At 36.3% G+C, this 24,522-nt stretch overlaps 1 protein-coding gene across 1 annotated transcript; it reads right to left on the reverse strand.

Moving 5' to 3' along the window:
* Positions 1 to 2,333: 2,333 nt before the first annotated feature.
* On the reverse strand, positions 2,334 to 17,126 carry LOC136801294 (uncharacterized). Its single transcript, XM_067057931.1, has 8 exons — positions 16,967 to 17,126; positions 15,692 to 15,799; positions 15,140 to 15,298; positions 5,784 to 5,917; positions 5,297 to 5,393; positions 4,716 to 4,980; positions 4,053 to 4,193; positions 2,334 to 3,593 (listed from the first exon to the last, which is right to left on the reverse strand). Exons 1-8 carry the CDS (start codon positions 17,060 to 17,062, stop codon positions 3,493 to 3,495), a joined length of 1,101 nt encoding a protein of 366 aa, XP_066914032.1. The 5' UTR covers positions 17,063 to 17,126; the 3' UTR covers positions 2,334 to 3,492.
* Positions 17,127 to 24,522: the final 7,396 nt, after the last annotated feature.

Below are 24,522 nucleotides of genomic sequence, written 5' to 3' on the forward strand. Positions count from 1 at the left end.
ATTTCTAAACTTTATGGGCTGCTAAACTTGCCCATTTTCCGATTGGTCTTCCAAGTCAGAAGCTTGAACAACACAATGTACTAGCCAGAGTATTCAACAAAGTTTTCTTCTTTCCCCCAGCTGATGATACTTTCATTAACACTCTTACTTCATTTAATTAGCATTTAACTTTGCATTGATTAATTAGCATGGAAGAACGACTTTCTTTCAGCCTGTTTAATGACTTCACATTACATCATAATCGATTAAGTGCTTAACTGCAGAGCAAGGGAAAGGGTGTCTTTCTCTATCTCTACAAGTACATTCTATCATCAAATATTGGTAAAATATTCTGGAATTCACACAATCAAAATAAAATGACCAATGACTACAAGATTGAATATAAGAACCATTTGATAGCCAAACTAAAGGCGACTTTCGACAACATTCATTTATGGATTTGAAAATAGTTTGCTGACAATTTTCCCTTTTAATCAATGCAATTCGATAATTCAGTAAATAAATGAATCATTCTCCACCATATGAATTACTCAATCCATCAAAACCAAGAAAGTCTGAATATGAAAAACTATAGAGAAACTATTTGCAGATTTTTTTCTTAAAATTGAATAGAGAGTCACTGGATACTCTTTAATCAACCATAGAAGGTGTCTAGCCTGGATGGTTTGCTGTATTGCTTATTCAGCCAACTACATCAACACATCCTTTTTCTTTTATAAGAACAATGAGGCCAAATGCTAAAAAAAGAACAATCCTCAGCCTGGAATAGCTGGATCTTTAGCAAAATCAAGGGCTTAACGAGGCCCCCAGTCAGCTTTCAAATCACGCAATCACGCAAAAAATTTCCAAATCACGTTATTACGAGTTAAATTTCCTTTCTATCACGATCACGTCGATCACGCAATCACGCACTTTAAAATCTTCAATCACGAAATCGCGAATTTGAAAAACGCCAATTACGCCATCACAAAAACTGCTTGGTGGCCTTCTTAACTGTCAAAATAGAAATAAAAGCTAAAAAAAATTGAAAATCACCTTGAAATTAAGAATAGAATAAGAATAATATGAGGCTTAAAGTGCTGAAAAAATAAGAACAACCGAATCTCAACAAAAGTTTACTGGTTCTTACAAAAAATATTGTACATCGATTACTTCCAATATATGTCATACTCTATCAATTTCTAATAGCTACAACAATGTTTCCCATAACAGTCTCTCTAATAAGACAATATAGCGACGACGAGATCAAAAAAATGTTCATTCTCTAAAAACATATGTATCTGTACCCTTGTTTATGATGAATGCTATTACATAATGAAATGTAATGGCACGTAGTATCAAAACTTGCTTACACTACACATCCCATCAAAGGCCTCTTGATTCAATAGAAGATTCCTTGACAAAAACAAAAAGGTATAACACAGGATATTGGATATAACATCTGAACAATAACATGAATTACTAAGGATGTTATAGATGTCTAACAACAACAAAACAGTAGAGATCAACACAAGAAAATTCTTTAATCGCCAAGAGAACATAGACAGGAAAACGAAGATGACCTCTTACCCCGGGGGGGGGGCACTGGCTTTGCGGACTGACGGTATGTGCGGGCCGAAAATTGGCTTTTAAAATTGCACCCTTACAGTGCAGCAAAATTCGATGAAAATCATACCCTTAGAGTGCATCTTCCCCCAAATTTTCAATCCTTTTCGTGCAAAAAATGGTCAAAAGTCTAGCATTTTTGGGCAAAATATCTCGATTTTTCAAGAATTTTCTGAAATTTCTACCCTTACAGTGCATCTTTAGTTTTTCCGACCCTTACAGTGCATTTTAAACATCTTGGAAAAGGTACCCTTAGGGCCCGCACATACCCGTCGGTCATTTTGCCCAGCTGCCCCCCCCCCGGGCCTCTTACGCAAAGAAGTGAGCGGGTGGAGTGCGTTCAAAACTACTGACGGAGGAGAGTATTCACTTCCTTACAAGGAAGACTGGTAAAAAATTGCTCTTCATCGTTTAGTATGAAACATTCTCTTTCCACGCAATGTATAGAAGTATCAGTGGATGATTGAAATTATACCAATGTCATTAAATTATCTTTAATTATCTCTTAAGAAATGTCGATAGATTAAAGAAAAGTATGATTAAGGCAGATCTCCTATATGCAAAGGAAAACAGAGATAGATTTTTCTGAAAGATCACGAAAACTTTTTATTAGATTGATATGGAAAAATCAGATATCCTATAGTGTTTTTTATCATCGAAGCTTATCGGAAACTGCAAAACCTTATTTGGATACCTCCTTATTTCTAGATATAGTATAAAACAAAAAGTTTTATGGTTAAATAATTGGCAATTTTTTTTGAAAATCATTTGAAAACAATGCAATAAAATTCTATTAAAATAGTCCAAAATATCATACATTAAAAAAGTACATGCATATTGTATGGTTACGTTTTAAAAACAAGAAAAAAACACAAAAATAAAATATATATCCAAATAGTTAAAAAAAAATCAAAAGAAAATAATAGTTTCAAATTCAACGATAATTCCAATAGAACCCAGACCCCCTTGGTATTTACTTTGGTGCAAACCCTTAATTTTACAAAATCGCAACAGAAGAAATCATAAAATTATTCAACAAAATAAAATTGTGATTAACTATAAATTGACTTTGAGGCAGGGCTTACCGAATTGTAAGTTTCTAAGTACCCAATAAATAAATTTCAAGCAGCCATTAAATGCATGACAAGTTGAGTGTAGTGCAAATACAAATAATATGCCCTATCTACAAATAAAATTTAAAACTTATAATCTAGTAAATTTTTGAGACTCATAGAAGGCATTTTTCCAAAACTGAAATATTGCCAAAAAAAATGATCAAATTTGAATTCTTAAGGTCATTCTTAATCTAATTCTGCTTATTCATCATTTTTGTGGATAGCACATAAGCATTGGTAATATCGTTAGAGAACAAAACCACAAATGCTCTCCAAGACTATAATTTGATAACTGAATGGAACATCACTGCAATTATTATGCAATGACCCGGATAATTTCAGGTAATCATAAAAATCATCGAAAATGAAAAACATGAATGAAAAGTGATGGTACAGAAATTTAAGGTACACTCTTTTTTATAAGAACAATTTCATAAGAGCACGAGGCTGAAAATTGGCATAACCTAAGAACAAATTAAGAACGGTCTGAGCCTCAGATCTCAGAAATTACTAAGACAGTACTGATGTTAACAGATTTAAAACCTATTTTAAGCTTTTAAAGTAAAGGAACTGTATTTAGAACATCATAAGAACATTATAAACCTGAAAATTTCAAAAAAATAAGAACAGCCCAGTCGAGCCAAAATTTTCTGGTTCTTATTGAAAAAGGCGCGCAAAAGAAATTACCACCCTTGTCACCCATGTTCATTGCAAAAAAGGACAAATAAAAACACTCGATTCCATAAAGAAAATAGACAGAGTGGAAAGCCAACTATAGAGTGAGCTCGTCAATATCTTTCCAAACCTTGGCATTATTTTCTGTTAACCGTTTCGATTGTAAAATCGATCCATCAAAGATACCATAAGTACCACCTGAAATAAAAGAAAATACAATGAAATGTGGTATTAAGAGTGGCATAAAACCTATCAAGCGGAAGTATTATACTCCCCAACCCAAGGTAAGTCCTTTAATCTAGCCTAAAAGTTTTTCGCCTTTCTTGTGTCAGAATTGCCTAATATTTTTTCGGATGATAAAAATGATAGCAACACAATATACACATTTTATTTTCTAAAAACAAGAATCTCCAAAAAACTAGAGTTGATACGGAAATTATGTTTGGATAGCCTAAATCATAGAACTGGGAGATGCCAGCAGCCCATTCATTTTTGAAATTTCAAACTTTCATGTCTCGAAAAAAATTAGGCCAAAAAGATTTGAAGAGGCCAAAAATCTCACACCATCTAATTATTTCCTTTTAAAGTCGAAAAGTGTAACTGTAAGTTGTATCCATCAAAAACTTGATTTGTTGAATTAAAAATATCCAGACTTACCAGTGTGTAGAAAGAGAACACGGTTTCCTTTAAAACGTTTTGGATTGTCATTCATTTCTGTTACCATTCCTTTGACAGCTTTCACAGTGTAAACGGAGTCTAATAAAACACCTGTCGTCTGACAAATCTCCACTAAGGTATCTGTAGTGTAATGAAGATGGAGTTTTATTTGTTATTTTCTGATACTTCAAAAGTTACCGTACATGTAGCCTGGGTGTGGACCCATTGAGTTTGAATCTTCAACCTTTCTCAAGCAAAAAAAAGGGAAGCCTTGAGATTTGCGCGGATTTTACTTTCAATCCGATGTTTGTGTCAAAACCACGCGGGTTACGCATTTTGGATGGGAAAAAAAGATCTAGGCTTTTCGGGGTTTTTAAATCAATGGCCGAGACTACACTTGAATCGTGACTAAAAATAATTTAAGTCGGAACTCTGATATAGATTTTTACAGGGGACTGTTTGAGCCACAATTCAATAAGTTGAAATAACGGATCAAGGTTAGGGTAGAGACTAGCTCCTTTTAGATAGTGTGCTCTTTAAGTAAGAATAAAACATTGGTAATGAAATCAACCGATCCTAAGACTTCATTTAGATAAAATGACTAAAATGAATGAAATTTTCCTGTAAGTATTGAAGTATTAAGTATTGAAATGTTCTCATTACCTTGATCTTCCGGTGTTATCTTAGCATATCCTTCTCCTTTGTACCCATCCATAATGTCACAAATTTGTCGTGTTTTAGTCGCTCGTATGTGGTACGCTTCTAATGACTTCGCAATATGTTCGTAGAAATAATCAGAATTATCGGAGACGCAAATGCCATGAACACGCAATTTTTCGCCGGTCAGATAGTTTGCGATAGCCATTCCAGCCAGAGTACCACCACTACTAGTGGCAAGGACGATATCATCGAAGTCTGAAAATACACCCTGGAATGTAATAAGAGTTTACTGATTATAGGAGAATAGATATTGAAATAATATAATTATTAGATGTGACGTAGCCTAGACGAAGAGATGAAGAGAGGAGAAATCTTTAAGCGCAAAAAAAAAAAAAAAAAACAGCAAAAAAAAAGCAGCAAAATGCTTAAGGTTCGTGGTGAGATAAAGACAAACAGATAAGATAAACTATGCTCTTGATAAGAATTCATGGAATCCCCTAAAAATCATTGGATCGTAGATGGTCTTCGGTATTCTAAAAGCATGTAAACCATACCATAATACAAATTTGCATGACCATACTAACTTGTTCGATAAGTTCTTGAAAAGCATTGAGAATACCAAAGGTTCCAACGCTATTTGAACCTCCCAAAGGAATGATGAATGGTCGCTCTCCTTGTTTACTGAAATTGAAAAAAAATTTCTATACCTACATCTCATCATTCAATACCAAAACCTCCTAGGACGCGTTATCTGTACATTCACAACGAAAATATCAGAGAGAATCTTAAATACTTCTTAACAATTGATACGATTTTCACTTTGAAATAAGTCAAAAAAACCTCTAAGAAACTCAGACTCAGCATAAAATTTAAGATTCAGAAAGCCATGAGCAGAAGCAAAAAGGAAAATCAGATAAAACGAATTAACGCAAAAGAAGGAAAGCGAGTTTGAAAATAAGCAAAGAAAGATACAGTAGTCAGTTAGGTTTCTATTTCTATACATTTATTTGCATAGGCCTTAAAAACTAACATCGCAAATAGGAGGGGCAGAATTATATGACTGATTCTCACCTTAGCTCCTTCGAAAGTTTTTCTAATCTTGCATTCAAGCCACCGTCTAAAGATTCATATGGCACCATATAACAATTGGCTCCGTGTAAACGATTCAAAAGTAAATTTGATGTCAACTTTTTCGAATCTCCCTCCTGTAGAGAAAATGAAATGAAAAGACGATAGAAAGGTTGAAAATCTAGCTAGAATATTAACGCTATGTCAACCTCTAAATGCCTGTGATTTGAAGTGTGAGAGTGGGATTTAACAAAAAACTGTCTGGACTTCAATATCAAACTTTAGTGGAGGGATCAAAATTTCCTTGTTTTTGAGAAGGTTTAAGGATTCTTGAGGAAATAATGTCCGAAAATCTTTTTAATCTAAAATTTCAACTGGAATACGTCAGAACATCAGAACAAGGGATCGTGAAAAATCTTTCATCATTTTCAATCGAGTCGATTTAAATTCAGGGAGAAGATCACATTGGAATGATGAATTCATAAAATTAGGTGGAAATGGGTCATCATTGGTGAGATTCTCGAAGGGGTAGATAGTACCAAAACTGTGGTTGCTAATCAGTCGAAAATTCAAGTATTCGGATAACGGCAACAGTGAGATTTAGCTTTTTCTCGATTCGTGCAAATAAAACAAAACAACATAAAATGCTTTGTCGAAAAATAGACATCTTCCCGAACGGTGTATTTTTTTAATTTTGAAAAGAAAACGGCAACAGTTAAGATTTTGCATTTTTTCAAGAATATTTAAGATGTTAGAAATATGTAAGTAAAAATACAAAAAGTTTTAATTAATGATGGCATCGGTAGAATTTGCCAGAGACATCATCAACGAGAATGTCTTCTTCAACGAAATCATTCGCTCGACGTTTTCCATTTGTTTTGACCACTCCAGATTCTTCACCAAGACATCCAGATGGTTTTTGTTGATATTTTCGAATCTCTCTCAATTCATCAATGATGGATCGACGTTCTTTTGAAGCATGGTGTTTAGTCATTCGTCGTTGATGGTCATTCAATTTCACATTACGGACCTTGTGAAAGCAACCCTTTGGTTTTCCACTAGAGTTTGAATATTTTGTGTCGTCAAAGATGGACATTTCATTGAACAAGAAAGATAACCGATCGATATCAGAAGATGGTTTTTGGTAACCTTTGTCTTCATCTTGGTACATTTGGTCAATGGAATCCAACAAATGACATTCGAGTGTTGTGGACATTTTGGTGAACGATCTCAATGACCATTGTTCTGCTTGATGTTGTTGAGAATGAAGATTTGTGTTTCTTTTCGTTGGAGATAATTTGAAGTAAGGTTGTTTTGGCGATGCGCCAGAATTCTGTCCGACATTTTGAGGACCAGAATGTATTTTCCTTGCTATAAAATTATCTCCGAAAGAGTTGGGTTTGTTTTGGTCTTCTAATTCTTCATTCCACATTGCAGTAAACAAATGATGGCGAGCACTTCGTTGTCTTCTTCCCTTCGGTTTCATGTCACCCGATTTTGATCCGATCGGGGAATTAAGTAAATCAGGCATATTTCGAATGCCTTCTGCAAGCATTAACGGCTTGCTAAATTCCATTTATACAATAAATACAACTATCTATCACTTTTTTCACTGAAAATCGCTTTTTTCTCTCGAGAAAACGACTGGACACCTTCTTTCAAAAAGATGAAAGAAAGAAATTTTAAAATCTGATTTTGACGTCAAATATTTTATACCAAGTACAATCCATACAAAAAGTGACGTAGCGAGGTTTACCAACATAGCGAATACTTTTATGGGATAAACTTTCGCGGGGATTAAATTTCGCGGCTGAGCCTATTCATGGTATTCGATGGTATTAGTGTGGCACTATTGGGTGGCAATATTTTCACGATTTTGTGACTTCTACTGTACTGTCAAAGCATGAATGTTGGTTGTTGAAATACACATTATTTTTCGTTTACAAATCAGTTAAGCCGGAGCTTCCAGCGCAGCTGGTTTATTTCTGTTAAATTATTAATTAACATTCTTTAATATATACTGTAGGATATACTGTTAAATTTCACAATGGTTTTGGACAAATTTTAAAGATATTTGATTGTTGTCACCTAACAAAATTCGTTATATCTTATATTCAATAAATTCAAATAGAACATAAATGTTCACAGTCGCTTGAACTTTTGGAGAGTGAAGGAAGGTTATCTTTGCTCCATGGAGTTCGACTGCCCCGAAGGCACAAGAGAACTGAACTCAAAAGAGCAAAGACCACCTTTCTTCTAACCCAAGTTGTTGTGACTGTTGAAATACACATTATTTGCGTTTCTTTGATGCAAGTAACCATTCAAATAATATTTATTTGACATATTTTAAGTATTGTTTAGAAATATTTCGCGGGTGAGGCCCTTCCAAATTTCCAACAGGACTTAATTTAGCGGATTTTCGCGGATGACACCCAAATCCGCGAAATCCGCGAAATTTAATCCCCGCGAAAGTTAATCCCATTAAAGTAAAATAGGGTGGCGATAAAAGTGTACCAAGGCGTTCTAAATCCATGCATTTTCACTTGAATCTTTTCATTCTAATTTTATGAGGTCCTTGCCTTGCCTTGATTCATCCGTGAGGTGAAGCATCGACAAAGTCTTTTTTCCACTTTTGACGATCTGACATGATTGTTAGCAAATCTTTACCGGCAAGACCAGTTTCCTCTTCAATAATCAATTTGAGGGTGACATAGGGGCGACCGACACGTCTTGGGGCATCTGGAAGCCATGTTATCAATTTTCCGGCTGGTTCGTTATGTCTTGAGACATGACCTGCAAGTTTGAGTCGCCGTTGGCGTACAACCGATGTGATACGGGGAAGATTGCCGTAAATTTGTTGGATCGTAGCATGTTGTTGCCAAGAAATATTGTATATACGCCTTAGCATTTTAGTATAAACTCCATCAAGTCGTTTACTTCGTTTGACATTGAGACACCAGGATTCGGATCCGTAGAGGAGAATTGATTCTACGCAGGCTTTAAATACATCAGTTTTTGTAGATTTTTTAATGGGAGCTTTCCAAACATTAGATAGGGAATGCAGGGCGCTCCAAGCTTGAGCGATACGTAATTCCATGTCGTGGTTGGTGTCAGTGAAGCTCCCGAGATATTTAAAATCGTTCAATTTTGGATCCATCGGATGAGTTTAATTGTGTGTTCGAAGAGGGATTGATATGCATGTATTTTGTTTTTGGTGCATTCAGAAAGAGACCAACGTCTTGACAGGCTTTTTCAACAGCTGTTAACAACTCTTGAGCAGCAATTATTTCGTCCTCGATTAAAGCGATATCGTCAGCCTAATCTAAGTCAGAGAGACGTTCAGTTGGGTAGCGACGACTTTGACGACGTTTAAGTGTGAAACCATAGTTAGAAGTAACCGAAGTTCGAAGAGCGTAATCCAAGACTATGACGAAAAGAAAGGGTGCGAGCGGATCGCCTTGTAGAACACCTGTTTTAATGGAGAAAGGTTCGGTTTCTCCCTCTGGAGTGACAACTGAAACGGTTGTGTCTTTGTATAAGATTTTAATGGCATTAACGATAGTAACAGGAATTCCGTAGGCGGTAAGAATCTCAAACATTCTTGAACGATTAACGGAGTCAAAGGCTTTTCGAAAGTCAATGAATGATATGACGGCTTCTTTCTTGTGGTTTTTCAGTTCTTCGACGATTCTTCTGAGGGCAAGGATATGAGCAGAGGTCGAGCGGCCTTGACGACATCCATTTTGATTGGGTCGGAGAACCTTATCGATAACAGGACGAATTCGATTCAGGATGCAACGGTTGTAAACTTTGGCAGCAATTTGCGATAGTGCAATACCTCTGTAGTTGTCTGTTTTTGTTAGATCACCTTTTTTCGGGACTGGGATTAGATTTGCGATTCCCCATTCAGGAGGGCGATTGCCAAGGAAGGTTTCGTTGCAGAACTGATGGAGTTTTTCTCTAGTCTTAGGCAATTTCCAAAACTCTGGAGGTAGCCCATCGGAACCTAGGGATTTTCCGTTTTTCAATTGTTGAGCTGCTTTGTCTGTTTCCTCTTTAGAAAATAAGCCAGATGGGATTTCATTCCATTCATCAAAAACCTTATGCACAGGATCAGGAGCAGTCCGATTTTGAGGTTCTGAATTCAAAAGGTTTTTGAAATGAGTTTCCCAACATTTAAGGCGATTTTCTCCTTCAATGAAGATAACACTGCGAGCTTTTTTGCCAGAGATTTTCTTTACAAGATCCCATGCATGTTTCACTGATGAGGGTGATGCAGGGTGTTCAAATGATTTTAAGATATCATTGATGCGAGTGTCTTCAGATCTGTCGTAAGTGTTTCTTAGGTTGATTTGAGCTCTTTGAATAGCTCTGGTTGATGCTCTTAAAGTGGCTTTCCGAGCAACTACTACATCGTGAACGTCAGCAGAGTTTGTTTGAGGAGGACGATCCCTTGTCGGGAGAAGTTGAGAACCTATTTTGTTGGCAATTTTGACGAACGAAGAGTAAGTTTGTTGGTTTCTTGGAAGGTTATCAAACTGGGTTTTAATTGAACTATCAACACGATTGGAGAGATTTTTGTCCCTAGGTAGATATTGCCAGTATAACTTCTTCACAGTTGTAGGAGGAGGGCGACGGACGCGAAGTTTTATTTTTGCCGATACAATTCTGTGATCACTGCCAACAGGATGAGAAGACGAAAATGCTTGACAATCAAGGACACTGTTTCTCCATCTTTTTCGATAGATGATGTAGTCGATTTGGGACAGTGAGCCTGTTGGAGATCTGTATGTCCAAAGTTTCGCCGTATGTTTCTGAAAGGACGTATTTCCAATGATTAGATTGAATTGATTAGTAAAATCTTGTAGGAAAACACCATTTCTGTCGGTTATAGTGTGCAAAGAAAATCTGTTGTTAGTTCTTGCGTTCATATCTCCACCAATGATCAGCATATGGTGGGGAGGGATCGTATCAACGATGTGACATAAATCATCGTAAAAATCAGAAACCATTTCTTCGGGTAGTGAATTATGTGGGGAATAGCATGAAATGATGACAGTTTTGGGATTTCCTTGGAAGGTTGCGATAACAATACGTTCGTTGATTTTCTTTACTGATAAAAGAATGGGAAGAAGTTTAGAGTTAATGGCGATGCCAACACCATGAATAGCAGCACCTTGATCGTTACGTTTGGCAGAAGCAGTGAACAGTGTAGATGAGCCAAGATTATGAGCAACGATGTCAGGGTCTGTAGGTTTATGAGCAAATCTGTGTTCTTGAATACAAGTAATATCAATGGCTTGTGAATGAAGGAGCTTATTGAGTTCAACTATAGACGAGTCGGTTTGTAGTGTTCTACAATTTAATGATGCGACTTTGAACATCTTGGAAGGTTTTGAAAGGCCATTTTTACGATTGCGAGCATCAGAGTTTCTCCGCCGATCATGGTTGAGGATAGTCTCGTCATTGGTTACATTTGCAACAGGGTCGGATCGGTTTAATGGCTGAGAGTCAAGGGCTTTAACCTTGGTGCTATTAGTGGACTTTGTCATGCTTTTTCTAATGGCTAAGATTGAAGTGAGCGGCTCGCCACACCGGTTCACCTGATACGGTTCCCATGTACTAGGGCGGTATGCCTTCCCGTTATCATCAGAAGACGATCTTCCGTGAAGCCACGTTGTTTTGGTACCGAAGCATCGGTCAGTTGATGATCGCCACCGGAACTACGCACTACCCGTAACGAATAGTTGGGTTATTTTATCGAGATTTTCCTTCCTCTAGATCTGCTGTGTTTCGTTCCAAACAGGGGCACCACGTGAAGGCAACTAGCTCTCGCCATACACAGCAGTCTGAGAGGGCGAGTGGCTATGTGGTACGCGTCAACCTTTCCTGCTTACTTTCACTCCACCGACACCACCCCTGTCTCCCGAAGTACAGGTTGAACTGATGTCGACGAAGTTTTTCAGCCCAAATGGTATGAGGTAGTCTCACATAATATGAGTTTTTGGGGCATAGGATCAATTATTTGTCACCTGCTGATATCGTGTATGTTACAAATCCGCCCAAAAATGCCCTTGTTTGCCTAAATCAGCCCTAAATTAGGTTACTCTACCTAGGAATTGGGAAATGCAATTGAAGTCTTGAGTATTACTCTCGGCTATCTAATAGCCACCCCCCCCCCCCCCGCTAATTAACTTTTCGAAAATTTTCCACTCAGGACATTCTTATTCCAACCTCCCCTCTCCCTCCCGCTTATTAATTTTTGGGAAAATGTTTTTGAAAGTTTCCTCTTTTGTCCTAATTCTGCTGTATTAGCCTCCTTTTCAAAAATTTTCCAGCCAGGACATTTTTATTCCGACCCCCCCCCCGCTTATTCCAAACCCGGCTATTAGGTACCCGAGAGTAATGATACAAGCTTGCAGAAAAAATTCAGCAAAACCAGACGAGCGGTTGTGTTGAAGATAAACATATTAGGTAAAAACGGACCGGTCCGCAAAATACCGATCACGCCGAAGACCAAACTAAAATTTTGCACACTGTCTAAGATGGTCAATATCTATCACTGGTGAGATTTCAAGTAAAAAGCTCCAGTAGCCCGGGGTCCACCTAAAACTTTACTTATAGACTGGATGGCGCGATTAAGTGGCCCGGTAGTACATGGTAATATAACAATAGCGTTCAGTTTGAGGTTGTTGCTGTTATTTTTTGCCCGCGTAGTTTGTTATTAGCCCGAGAGTGTCATTTGGGCCCGACGCGAAGCGGAGGGCGTAAATGGCGCTAGAGGGCTAATAATCAAACTGCAAGGGCAGAATTAATGACAACAACGAACGAAAGCTTAACGCTATTACTATTGTTATCCATATCGGACATTCAAACAATGTTTTTTTCTAGCGTCAGCCAAGTCTTTTCGCTTCAATGCAATGACTTTAACAAGTTTTGAGTACCCTTGCGAGCGGGCCGCAAATGACCAAAAAGTGTTAAGTGTCAGGGCAGTTAATGATATTTCAGCCCTTTGAAGCGCGACGCTTTATTTTTCTCAGCGCGGGTATGACTATTTGAGTCATAGAACCTTTCAATACCGCCCACCGTTCGAATCTTTAATGGCTTACTTAATGACCGCTAATATGGATAATAATTATGCTTTTTCTTAGGTGGACTGTAAAAATAATCCACCAGATTTAGTTGTTGTTGGAAGGTAAAAATGGTATAAAGCAATGTTTTTTTGAGAATAAGGGATTGCAAATCTGTATTGATGTTTATTTCTCATTTTTAATTATATCTTTCAACTCCAAGTAGTTTTATTGTTATTTCGATTTTAAACATTTTCTCTCAAAATAGCGACCTCGTCAAACGCTCCTAGTTTACTTCACTGGACTCAGCGTCATAAAAAATTATCAAAAAGCAAAGTTCAGCCAAAAGTAGACTCTAGTATAAAGCCCCAGTAGTTTCTGATTTCCAGCAGGCATTAACGCGTATTTTACAGACCGGTCTGCAAAGTACCAAGTACTCACGAGACCAATTGTTTTCGTAACTGGACTATCTTATTTGACGAATAAGCCTTCAGAAACTAATTCAGTGAAAACAAACTAGCCAATCTCCCAATACGTGATTTGTAGCCAGATCTACATTTTATTCCTGTAAAATAACAACCAGACAGTATGATCGAGCTACAATACCAAGGTCATTGCACTTGTCAATCTTGAGATTATTAGGGAGGCTTCTCCAAGTAAGAAAGGGAAGATGCTCGAAGGATTATCCCTGGACCTGCCAGTCAATCAAAAATTTAACTATATAGAAATTCTGACTACTTTGCAAATTTTGGATAGGCGAACGGAAAACATAATGTATTTACTGAAAAAGACTTTTCTTTCTGACAAAAATTCCCTTTCGAAAGAATACTTTGCAACGCTGGTATTTCAAGTTTCAAAAGGAGAGTGGTAACAAAATAAGATATTTTTGAGAATATTTAGGTTGTTAGAAATATCTAAGTAAAAATACAAAAAAGTTTTAATTAATGATGGTATCGATAGAATTTGCCAGAGACATCATCAACGAGGATGTCTTCTTCAACGAAATCATTCGCTCGACGTTTTCCATTTATTTTGACCACTCCAGATTCTTCACCAAGACATCCAGATGGTTTTTGTTGATATTTTCGAATCTCTCTCAATTCATCAATGATGGATCGACGTTCTTTTGAAGCATGGTGTTTAGTCATTCGTCGTTGATGGTCATTCAATTTCACATTACGGACCTTGTGAAAGCAACCCTTTGGTTTTCCACGAGAGTTTGAATATTTTGTGTCGTCAAAGATGGACATTTCATTGAACAAGAAAGATAACCGATCGATATCTGAAGATGGTTTTTGGTAACCTTTGTCTTCATCTTGGTTCATTTGGTCAATGGAATCCAACAAATGACATTCGAGTGTTGTGGACGTTTTGGTGAACGATCTCAATGACCATTGTTCTGCTTGATGTTGTTGAGAATGAAGATTTGTGTTTCTTTTCATTGGAGATAATTTGAAGTAAGGTTGTTTTGGCGATGCGCCAGAATTCTGTCCGACATTTTGAGGACCCGAATGTATTTTCCTTGCAATAAAATTATCCCCGAAAGAGTTGGGTTTGTTTTGGTCTTCTAATTCTTCATTCCACATTGCAGTAAATAAATGATGGCGAGCACTTCGTTGTCTTCTTCCCATCGGTTTCATTTCAACCGATTTTGATCCGATCGGGGAATTAAATAAATCTGGCATATTTCGAATGCCTTCTGCAAGCATTAGCGGCTTGCTAAATTCCATTTTTACAATAAATACAAATATATTTCACTTGTTTTCACTTAAAATCGCTATTTTCTCTAGAAAAAACGACTGGACACCTTTTTTCGAAAAAGGAAAGAAAGAAACTGAAAACTAATGTGACGTCAAATATTTTATATAGCTTATTCAAAAAATTGACGTAGCCGAAAAAAACTACGTAACCTTTTTGGGCTCTACAAGACACCAGAAGTTTTAAGAATCAGTCTAAACTATTTTCGATGCAAATCAGGGCTAAGGTTTGAAATTTCAAGAATCGCGAAGCTCATGCCGATTCTTGTATTATTTTAAGAGTTTGTGTAATCGTTAACAAGGCTAGAAATGATACAATAATTTCTAGACAAAGGATTTTATGATTTGCGCCGCATTTAGATTAGATTATCTCTTATAAGAGATTGAATGTAGCAAATACTTTGTTTGTCCGTGACACGTTTTCAAAAATCTAGCAGTGGTACTTTCAACTAGAAAATGAGTGGCTTCAAATTCTACGTAGGACATTCACTTCTAAATTCAGCTTTACTTCATTGGAAGAAACGCAACATACCTGATCATGACTTCTTAACAATAAATGACAATCCAGTCCGAGACGTTTGCAAGCTACCGCTGTTGCGCGACAATGGTTTGAATTCAGTGAACCACACGTGATCACACACGTGCTCTTCTGTTCTAACGCTTCTGCAAAGATGAACTCCAATTTTCGAATCTAAATGAAAGGTTGATGAAAGATGGGAGAGCTGTGGTAAAAATCCATTCCAGAAAACATTAAAATTAAAATATCCAACATTTTTAAAATAAGCAAACGATCATAATCGAGTGGAATCGACCAAATGAAATTCGATTGTAGAAGAGAATCGAATCTCAATCGAACGACGAAATATTCTGCATAATTTCCAAAGAGAATTGGACCGAAATATTATGTGAAAGTGCGCTATAAATGTTTGTAATTTCGAAAAGGAGTTTCTAAAATTTTGAAATCGACGATTGATTTTAATCATTTTAATAATAAGGGTATTCACAAGGAAACTTCAGCTTGAAAGAAACAGTACGAGAACAGTACAAAATGGAGCAAGAATGAAGAAACAAAATGCAATCTTACCTTACAACCATCGTAGCCGGTCAAATCGTCTCGTTTGATGGATAATTCGAAACTGTCAGGAACCCCTGGTAATTCCCATCGATGTATCGGTGTCCCTTTACGCGCAAGCTGAAATGAAATTTTCCTCGTTAACCATCTATTGTTAGCTGTTATATTAGCGAGGTTATAAGCACGGGTTTATTTTGACCGTAAAGTGCGATATCGTAGGCCTGTACATAACTTGCCAAAGCAAACCATGCGAGTGAAATCTTATGTACAGGCCTACGATATCGCATTGAACGGTCTAAATAAACACTTGCTTAACCTCGCTATTACTCCGACCCTAGAATATCTCTAAGGTTCAAACCAAATACAAGACAGTGGAACCTCTAATTAGTGGAACCTCTAATTAGTGGACATCATCATTCAAACGGGTTGGTGACCGCTAATTAGAAGTGTCCGACTTAAAAACTTTTCATCTAGGAGCTCAGATTTCAGTCTGAAGTATTCATCTAAAGAAACTGGCACATTAAAGAACAAGTTAAGCTTATGAATAATTGAGTGTCTGCCTTTTGGAAATATTTTCCATAAGGATTTGACTAGGTAGGAAACGGCCGGGGAAAATGATATTATCCGAGGAGTACCTTTAGAGTGTCCGTTAATTGAAAGTTTTATTGCAGACCGAACGAGGGTTTAAAATAGCCAACCAAGTCAGTCGATCATTACTACAGTACATACTAGATCCTTATTCTATGCATTTATTAAAAGTACGCATGAATTAGGTCAGAATTTCATACCATGACAACTACCGATACGAGCAAATAAACCTCGTTTCTTTACCCTAGAACAACTTTTACAACAGATGACAGGAATTGACAAATATGACGTTCCTAACCGCAAAAAGACATTTCAATTTGTTTGTCATTAGCGTTCATTAATCTGTCAATGGAAACGATCGTTACTTGTGATCACTTCAAAGAATGTAAACAGCTGTTAAGAGAATTTTAATTTCCTTGTTCATCTTTCCTTTAAAAATCTTTGAGAAAAATGGTTGTTTTAGGGTACAATCATAGCAAACAGTAGAACAAAATGTTGACAAGTATACATGCCTGTTAAAATTAGATAGACTTGAAGTCTTAAGAGTAATTGTTAACCAAAATATCTACATCTTGTTCTAAAAATAATTTTGAATACCAATATTTCAACCAAAGACATTAAATAGGATTGGAATGAATTTCCGAAAACAAATACCCATTTGTATTCCACTTAAATTTCATAGTATTGCATCATACTTACTTCCACATAATCCTTTGGTGCACATCTTATTTTGGAAGCCCATCCAGGAACATTGTACGTTCTGAGAAGGCTGAGAGCTCTCTTTGTTGCAGCCATTATGTTTGGGTGGAAGTGAAGTGGAGTGAATTTTGGTTATATTGTGTTTATGTGTTTGAGTGCTAAAAAAAGGATTAGTATTTGCATTTACAACAATAACTGAAAAATAAATCCAGTAATCCAACAATCAGAATAAAACATAACACATTTTTCTAAACTATATCTCGACCTCCTTGTATAAACATGTATTTTACAAGTTCATTAAAGTTTTGTTGCATTTTCAATGAAATCAAAAGTGAAACTACAATAGTCTGCGAAAGTCAGCTTATTCTAAGAAAATGATCAAAAATCAAAATAACAAAGAATACGACGAAACGAAATTCAATTTCTGATTTTCAAATATTTTGTCCATTTCTATGTTAATCACTGTTATGTTATGAAGATAAGTTTACAGATGGAATAAATTGTAATCTTTTTATTTTTAGAACCCTCTCCCCATATTAAGCAAACAAACTAAATCCAACTTATCAAATATTTAATGTCACATCGTATTCTATACTCAAATCAACTCAGTCAATTTTGAATCAAGTAGAAACAAAATCGAAAGTCATCTCTCGGCTCATCAAATATTCAAATGCAGTTCATAAGAACAGCTCACACTTTCATCCTCTTGAAAAAATCACAATAACGGATTTCTAAGCACTAATTGTTGACCTATTTTTAACCTCTCTTTACACCAGACTAATGCAAAAGACAAAACAAAAATTTCAATAAGGAATCTTGTTAAAAGATACTATAACATCTTAAATGCGGCATTTATCTTTAATTAGTATAAAGATTTCTAAAAAAGTACTCCATTTGATCATGATTTGATTGATTGAAACTTATACTGTGCAGAATAAACGATATAACTTGAAGGAGCACTCAATTCATCTCATCTCATTTCTGCAAATCTATAGTATAAAATCTTTAATAATATGAAAAGAAAAACCCAGAAAAATTCCAAGTGTAACATGGAAATTCCAATGAAACTTGTTTATCATACCTTGTATTTACTATTGCAGGATAAAACTTTTAGTATTTCATCAATTCTTTGAAGAAATCCCCTTCATAAAGGATTAAACTTTGTCAAAATAGAGGTTCAAAAAAGTTCAAGGATTTCATCAATGTCAAAAACAGGAAAAATTCATCATTGTGAAACAGTTCCGAGCAGTACCATTAGCGTGGTGGGTTGACCAAAATTAGGTCAAACTGGGAAGGCATTTTTAGAAAGTTTGGATTTTGGTGCCCTTATTAAAAGTAAAATGTTGGATTATTTTTCTATTTTTGGCTGAAAACAACTAATTCTAGGGTTTGAATCTTTTTCATCTTTATTCCTACTCACATATTCTATGCGAAAAAAAATGCACTTAAAGTATTAAGCTTTGCCTTAGGTTGCCATCTTGATTAGGTTAAATTTATTCAACTATTGAGAGTAGTTGAGGACTAAAGCTCTCCTGAGGTAGGCTTTTGAAATTAACCAACCCTAAAAAAATTAGGGTCCAATTAAAATTATAAACAGGCCATTTAAGGCAAATAAGGGGTTTTTATCAACTCCTGTTTTTCGTCATTAAAATAATCAGAATATCTTAATAATCCCTATTTTAAAAAACATCTGGAAGTTTTTTGCTTCTCATTAGTTTGTTTACAATTCGAAGTGGTTAATTTGTACACATTTTGATCACCCAATTTTAAATATTGAGTATTTAGAATATTTGGTAACGTCACACAATTCTAAAGGTTTCGTTGAAATTGTTTTTATCTTCCCATCTCAGAAGAATCTTTCGTCTCTTGACATGATGTTGGGAATCCCCAAAAGTCAATACAGTACATGTACATGGTAGCTTTCTCAAGATTTCTAAACCAATCAGAATATGGTCAAATTCTGATATTTCTGGCATTAGTGGATCAATATATCGATCTCTATACACCTAATTTTCATCTTAATTATTTGCAAGCTAAGTTAGACTGGACTCATATATCATTATATTCTTTTCTTCGAAAATATAAAACATGACCGTTCTTGATTGTGTTAGTGTAAAAAAGCACAAGAAGTTACAAGCACAATTTGAAGATAATATCGGGGATAATCGAAACTTAAAAATTATCCTGGGAATCCAAGCATTAATAAAGAGCAGTAGAGAGTTCGAAGATCACCTAAAAAAACAGCTCGAGGACAAAGACGCCGATCTCCAACTTTTGAAAAATGATCTTAAAGCTGATCCTGGCCTGCATACACTTGAGTTTGCGGAAAAGAAATTTGAAAGAAAACTTGATGAATTCAAATACAGTATCCTATCAACGATAAAAGATGAATGCCAGCAAGCTTTGAAGTCCTATTCAGAAGTCACCAAATCTGGTCTTTCTCAGCAGACGAGTGATACAAACGGAATCAAGATTGCGATAAAACAAGCAAGAGACGAAGAGATAGCCCACGAGATGGAGAAGAGAAGAAGATGTACAAACATCATTGTGCATGGAATGAAAGAGCAAGAGCAGGTATGTGATAATAGTGACACACCCAATCATACTAGGGACTGTGAATGGAGTGAACAATTAGTAAAAGATCTTCATGTCACCTCTAAGATAAAGAAAGTTTTTAGAATAGGGGAGAAGCCCAACCGTCCACTATTGATATGCCTCAATAGTGAGGAAGATAAAGATAAGCTAATGGGAAATCTCCCGTCACTAAAGGGAAACGAAAAGTATAAGGGCATGAGCATCACGGAAGACCTCTGTAGATCCGACCGCGAATGCTATAAAGAACTGTCCCAGCAGGCTAAAGACCGAAATCGTAATCTCACCACGAATGAGTTCATTTGGAGAGTCCGAGGATCCTCAAAAAACGGATTCGACCTAAAGAAGGTTTACAAAAAAACGACACTAAACAACAGCCAAACCAACGTAACAGACAACAACCCAACCAGCCAATAAGGCCAAACAAGAATGATAACGACGATAGCTCAAATGAAAAACCATCAAACCAAAACATGAATAAACCTACAGAAACAACCTCAACAATTAGAGAACTTAGGATAATTTACACAAACGCTGACCAAATGACAAGTAAAAAGAAAAATGAACTGTTAAAAACGGTAATCGCAGAACAACCACATATAATTGCCATCACTGAGGTAAACACCAAACGAGTCTCCGAGAGAAAAGATCAAGACTACTCTTTCAAAAATTACTCCACACCATATAAAACAAATATTGGAATGAAAAAAAGAAGAGGAATTATAATACTAGTTCACAACTCCATTGAAAAGAAGAAGACACCTTATCCTACAAATAGAAACAAAAATTCGATTTGAAGAGGTCTGCCTGATAGAAATAGCAATGCAGAACAAAGACACAATGTTATTTGGCTGCTTTTATAGAAGCCCGACCAAAACCGATACAAACGACTACGATGAAAATAACAAGAACATGAACAAGCTCATAAAAGATCTCTGCTTAAACCCAAAATACACTCACCTATGTCTTGTAGGAGACTTTAACTACGGAAAGATCGATTGGAAACATTGGTCTTCCCCATGCGAAGAAGATAGCAACGAGGAAAGATTTCTCGATGCTCTAAGAGACTCTTTCTTATACCAACATGTCCTCGAACCAACACGCCGACGTGGAACCGATAGGCCATCGACACTCGATCTCATTCTTACAGGGGAAGAAAACCAAGTCTCTGAGATAAAATATCTTGCCCCACTCCATCTCAGTGATCATAGTGTCCTCTTTTTTAAATTCTATGGCTACTTCACTCTCAAGGATGAACTAAATAGATATCAATATAACAAAGCTAACTACCACCTAATGCGAACCCATCTGAGCCAAATAAACTGGTCCACCAACTTCATCCAGCGGTCAGTAGAATTAAATGTAAATGAGAGCTGGGACCTGTTCCTAAAGCAAATGATCGAGCTCCGAAACCTTTATGTGCCAACTTCCAACAATAACAACAAAGACTTGTCAAATAAGATCAAAAAAGGCAAATGCCCATTAAATTCAAACACTTGTTACCTAATTAATGAGAAACGAAAAGCACATAGAAAATGGATCAACTCTCTACATGATGAAGACACTGAAAGATATAGAAGAGAGTATGTAACAAGCCGTAATTCGCCAAAAGAGCCCTGACTCGATCCAAAAGAGAATTCGAGAAAAAGATCAGCGAACAGTCCAAAACAAACCCAAAAAGATTCTGGAAATACATACGTAGTAACCTTAAGGCAAGATCTGGAATCCACCCTCTGCTTGAGAATCCAAATGACGAAAACTCCATTAAGTATGACGATAAAAGTAAAGCTGACATTCTCCAGAACCAATTCTGTAGTGTTTTTACGCGTGAGCCACTCGAGGAGCTCCCTGAATTTGATCCTAGGACGGACAAAGAAGTTGAGATCAACATACTCACTGAAACTATAAGGAAAGAACTAAAAAAGTTAAATCCAAATAAATCCCTCGGCCCAGATGAGCTTCACCCAAGGATGCTCAAGGAGCTTGCCGAATACATCGCAGAACCGATTTTCCTGATAATGACAAAATCTTTCAATGAGAGTTGTCTTCCGAAGGACTGGAAACTTGCAAACGTATCACCTGTCTATAAAAAAGGAAACAAAAACATAGCAGAAAATTATCGTCCAATCAGTTTAACATCTATAGTTTGCCGAATAATGGAAAAGATTCTCAAAACCCATATTATGACATATCTTGATCAAGAGAAATTACTATCTAGCAAACAACATGGCTTCATCAACCGCCAGTCAACTGTAACACAATTACTAAACTACCTAGATGCTTGCACCGAAGATATTGGAAACGGTAAAGCCGTAGACGCAATATACTTTGACTTTGCAAAAGCATTCGACTCAGTTCCTCATCGACGTCTCCTAATCAAACTGGAAGCATATGGGATAAAAAACAAGTTGCTTGAATGGATCAAAGACTTCCTGAAGGATCGATCCCAGATTGTCAAAGTAAACGGAGTTGAATCGGTGCAAAAAGCAGTGCTCAGTGGAGTACCTCAAGGTAGTGTCCTAGGGCCTACCCTTTTCGTTCTCTATATCAACGATCTACCAGAATCCGTTAAGTCAAAACTATTCCTTTTTGCTGACGACACCAAACTCGTCAATAAAGTGGAATCAGTTGAGGATGCACTAGTAATACAAAACGATATTGACCAACTACAAAAGTGGTCCGAAACATGGCTATTAACTTTTCATCCTAACAAATGTCATGTGCTAACCCTAGGAAAGCCAAATAATATCAAACATGTACACGAATACACACTAGGGGATAAAATTCTTGAACGTGTATCATTCGAAAAAGATCTTGGTGTTATCATCGATAAGAATCTCTCCTTTGACCAACACATATCAAATCAGGTGAAAAAGCTAATTCAATGGCTGGTCTTATCAGGCGGACCTTCACGTACCTCACTCCAGAACTGTTTCGAAAACTATACGTAACATTTGTCAGACCACACTTAGAATACGCCCAGGTTATCTGGTCACCAAAACTGAAAAAACACGCGAGATTGATAGAAGGTGTTCAGCGACGCGCATCTAAAACAGTTGAGACATGTGGACAGCTAAGCTATGAAAATCGAATGCAAAGAATCGGAATAACTAGTCTAAAATACAGACGCGAGGTAAGTGACATGGTTGAGATCTTTAAACATCTAAACTACTATGACAAATCTTGCATCCCTAAGAAATGTAACCAGCGAGGGAGACCTATGAGAACGCACGACTCTGAATTAGTAGTAATCTTTGGGAACGATGGTGTTCGCGGTCCGCAGAGTAACTCCCTATACTATCGGGGCATTAAGCAGTAGTTTGCCTTCTAAAGTAGTCAACTCATCCTCAGTGGAAGAATTTAAAGAGACCCTTAGTGTGGCCTGGAAAGGTAAAAAGTTTGAATATGATTGAAAGTGTCACTATTGTTGCATACCTGTCTATATTAAAAATGTAAATAATTAACCCAAAATGTATGAGCGATTCATAGAGGCCCATGTGTCCGCACGGTGGCCTGCGAATTTGTAAAACAATATTATTATTATATCATTATATTAAACATTGTTCATAAGTCTAGTTTATGATATTTTTGCTGCTTGTTTAACACTGCAGGGAGATTTTTTCCTGTATTGCAGGTTCAGTCTGATAGGCCAGATTTCAGCATATTACTTAGCAGTACTTTTGGGTGCATTTTGATAATTTCAATGCGGTCACATAATTTATGGAAAAAACTGATTGGCAGAAAAAAAGAAAACAAATGAAAATGAAAACATAGATTTATTTATAAACAAGATGGCTGTTGGCTGGAAGTTTAAATACATGTGGCTGATGTTCTGATGTGGTTTTTAATAGTTTTAAAAGCTTGTGAAAGAGTTTTTATGTTGATTATGCGTGTCTGCGTGGGTTTCCAAAGTTCAGAAAGTCTGTCAACAAGGGTTCACATACAGACTGTTTCAAACATTCTGTATCAGACTAAATAATCTACCTGTACCAAGCTCTATTATTTAAGAACTTTGTATGTTGTTGAAATTTTGAACTTGGATTCCCAGGCTACTTCAAGGCAAATTTCAAAAACCTACTTGGCAATAACATTTCAATCTGCAGATTGCATCTAATTTGGTTGAAATAATTAGATTGCTGATTCAGTTTGCACGTGATTGTCTAGCCAGAAAAAGGAAACGTTATGATGATTTTTTTAGTGCTCTAAAGTGATTTCAAAACCCTAGGTATTATAAGTTGGTTTAATGTTGACATATCCTATGTAAATCCATTGAAATTTGTGAAAATGCCTGAAGTAGGCTGTAGCAACTGTGCATGTACTTTTTAGTGTGGACACTAGTAATTACCAAAATCAATACAGAGAAAAATTAAGTGCTAGGAAGTTAATCTACTATCAAATATATGTAATATTTATACCGCTAATTAATTTTAATTAATAAAATGATATCCTAAGTAGCAAAAGGTCTACTGTTGGTCTAATGTCAACACCCCTCTTCTAATTTTGACACCTTTCTTTAGAGATATAAATTACTGAAGGTTGGAATCACTAATGGAAACTGTTTCTCTTTGATTAATGATCAGAGAGGAGAAAATTTTTTGTCTAGAAGTGATCTCGACCTTCCTATTATTCTTGAGAGAGGTATACATAATTTTTAAGGGTTTCAAGCAAAAAGTCTTTTTAAAAGGCAAAATATATCTTTAATGCTACAAAAGCTGTAGTACTGAAAAATGTCATATAGAACTTCAAGCTTTCAAGAAATGGCAGTAATCAAAATCTGAAAGTATGGCTATGTGAGTATAATGCATAAAAAGGGTCAAAGATAAATTCCATAAAGATATTGGTTATGCACTTAAATACCTTTATTCACAGCACCCCTTCTAGCTCCTATAAGTAACTTGAATCGTGAGCAAAGGGAGCAGGAAAAAAACAATTTTTAGCAATTTTATACAATACAAGATACTTGC

The sequence above is a fragment of the Clytia hemisphaerica genome, unplaced genomic scaffold (genome assembly GCF_902728285.1).
Source record: "Clytia hemisphaerica strain Z4C2 unplaced genomic scaffold, Clytia hemisphaerica genome assembly, whole genome shotgun sequence".
NCBI lineage: Eukaryota > Metazoa > Cnidaria > Hydrozoa > Leptothecata > Clytiidae > Clytia > Clytia hemisphaerica.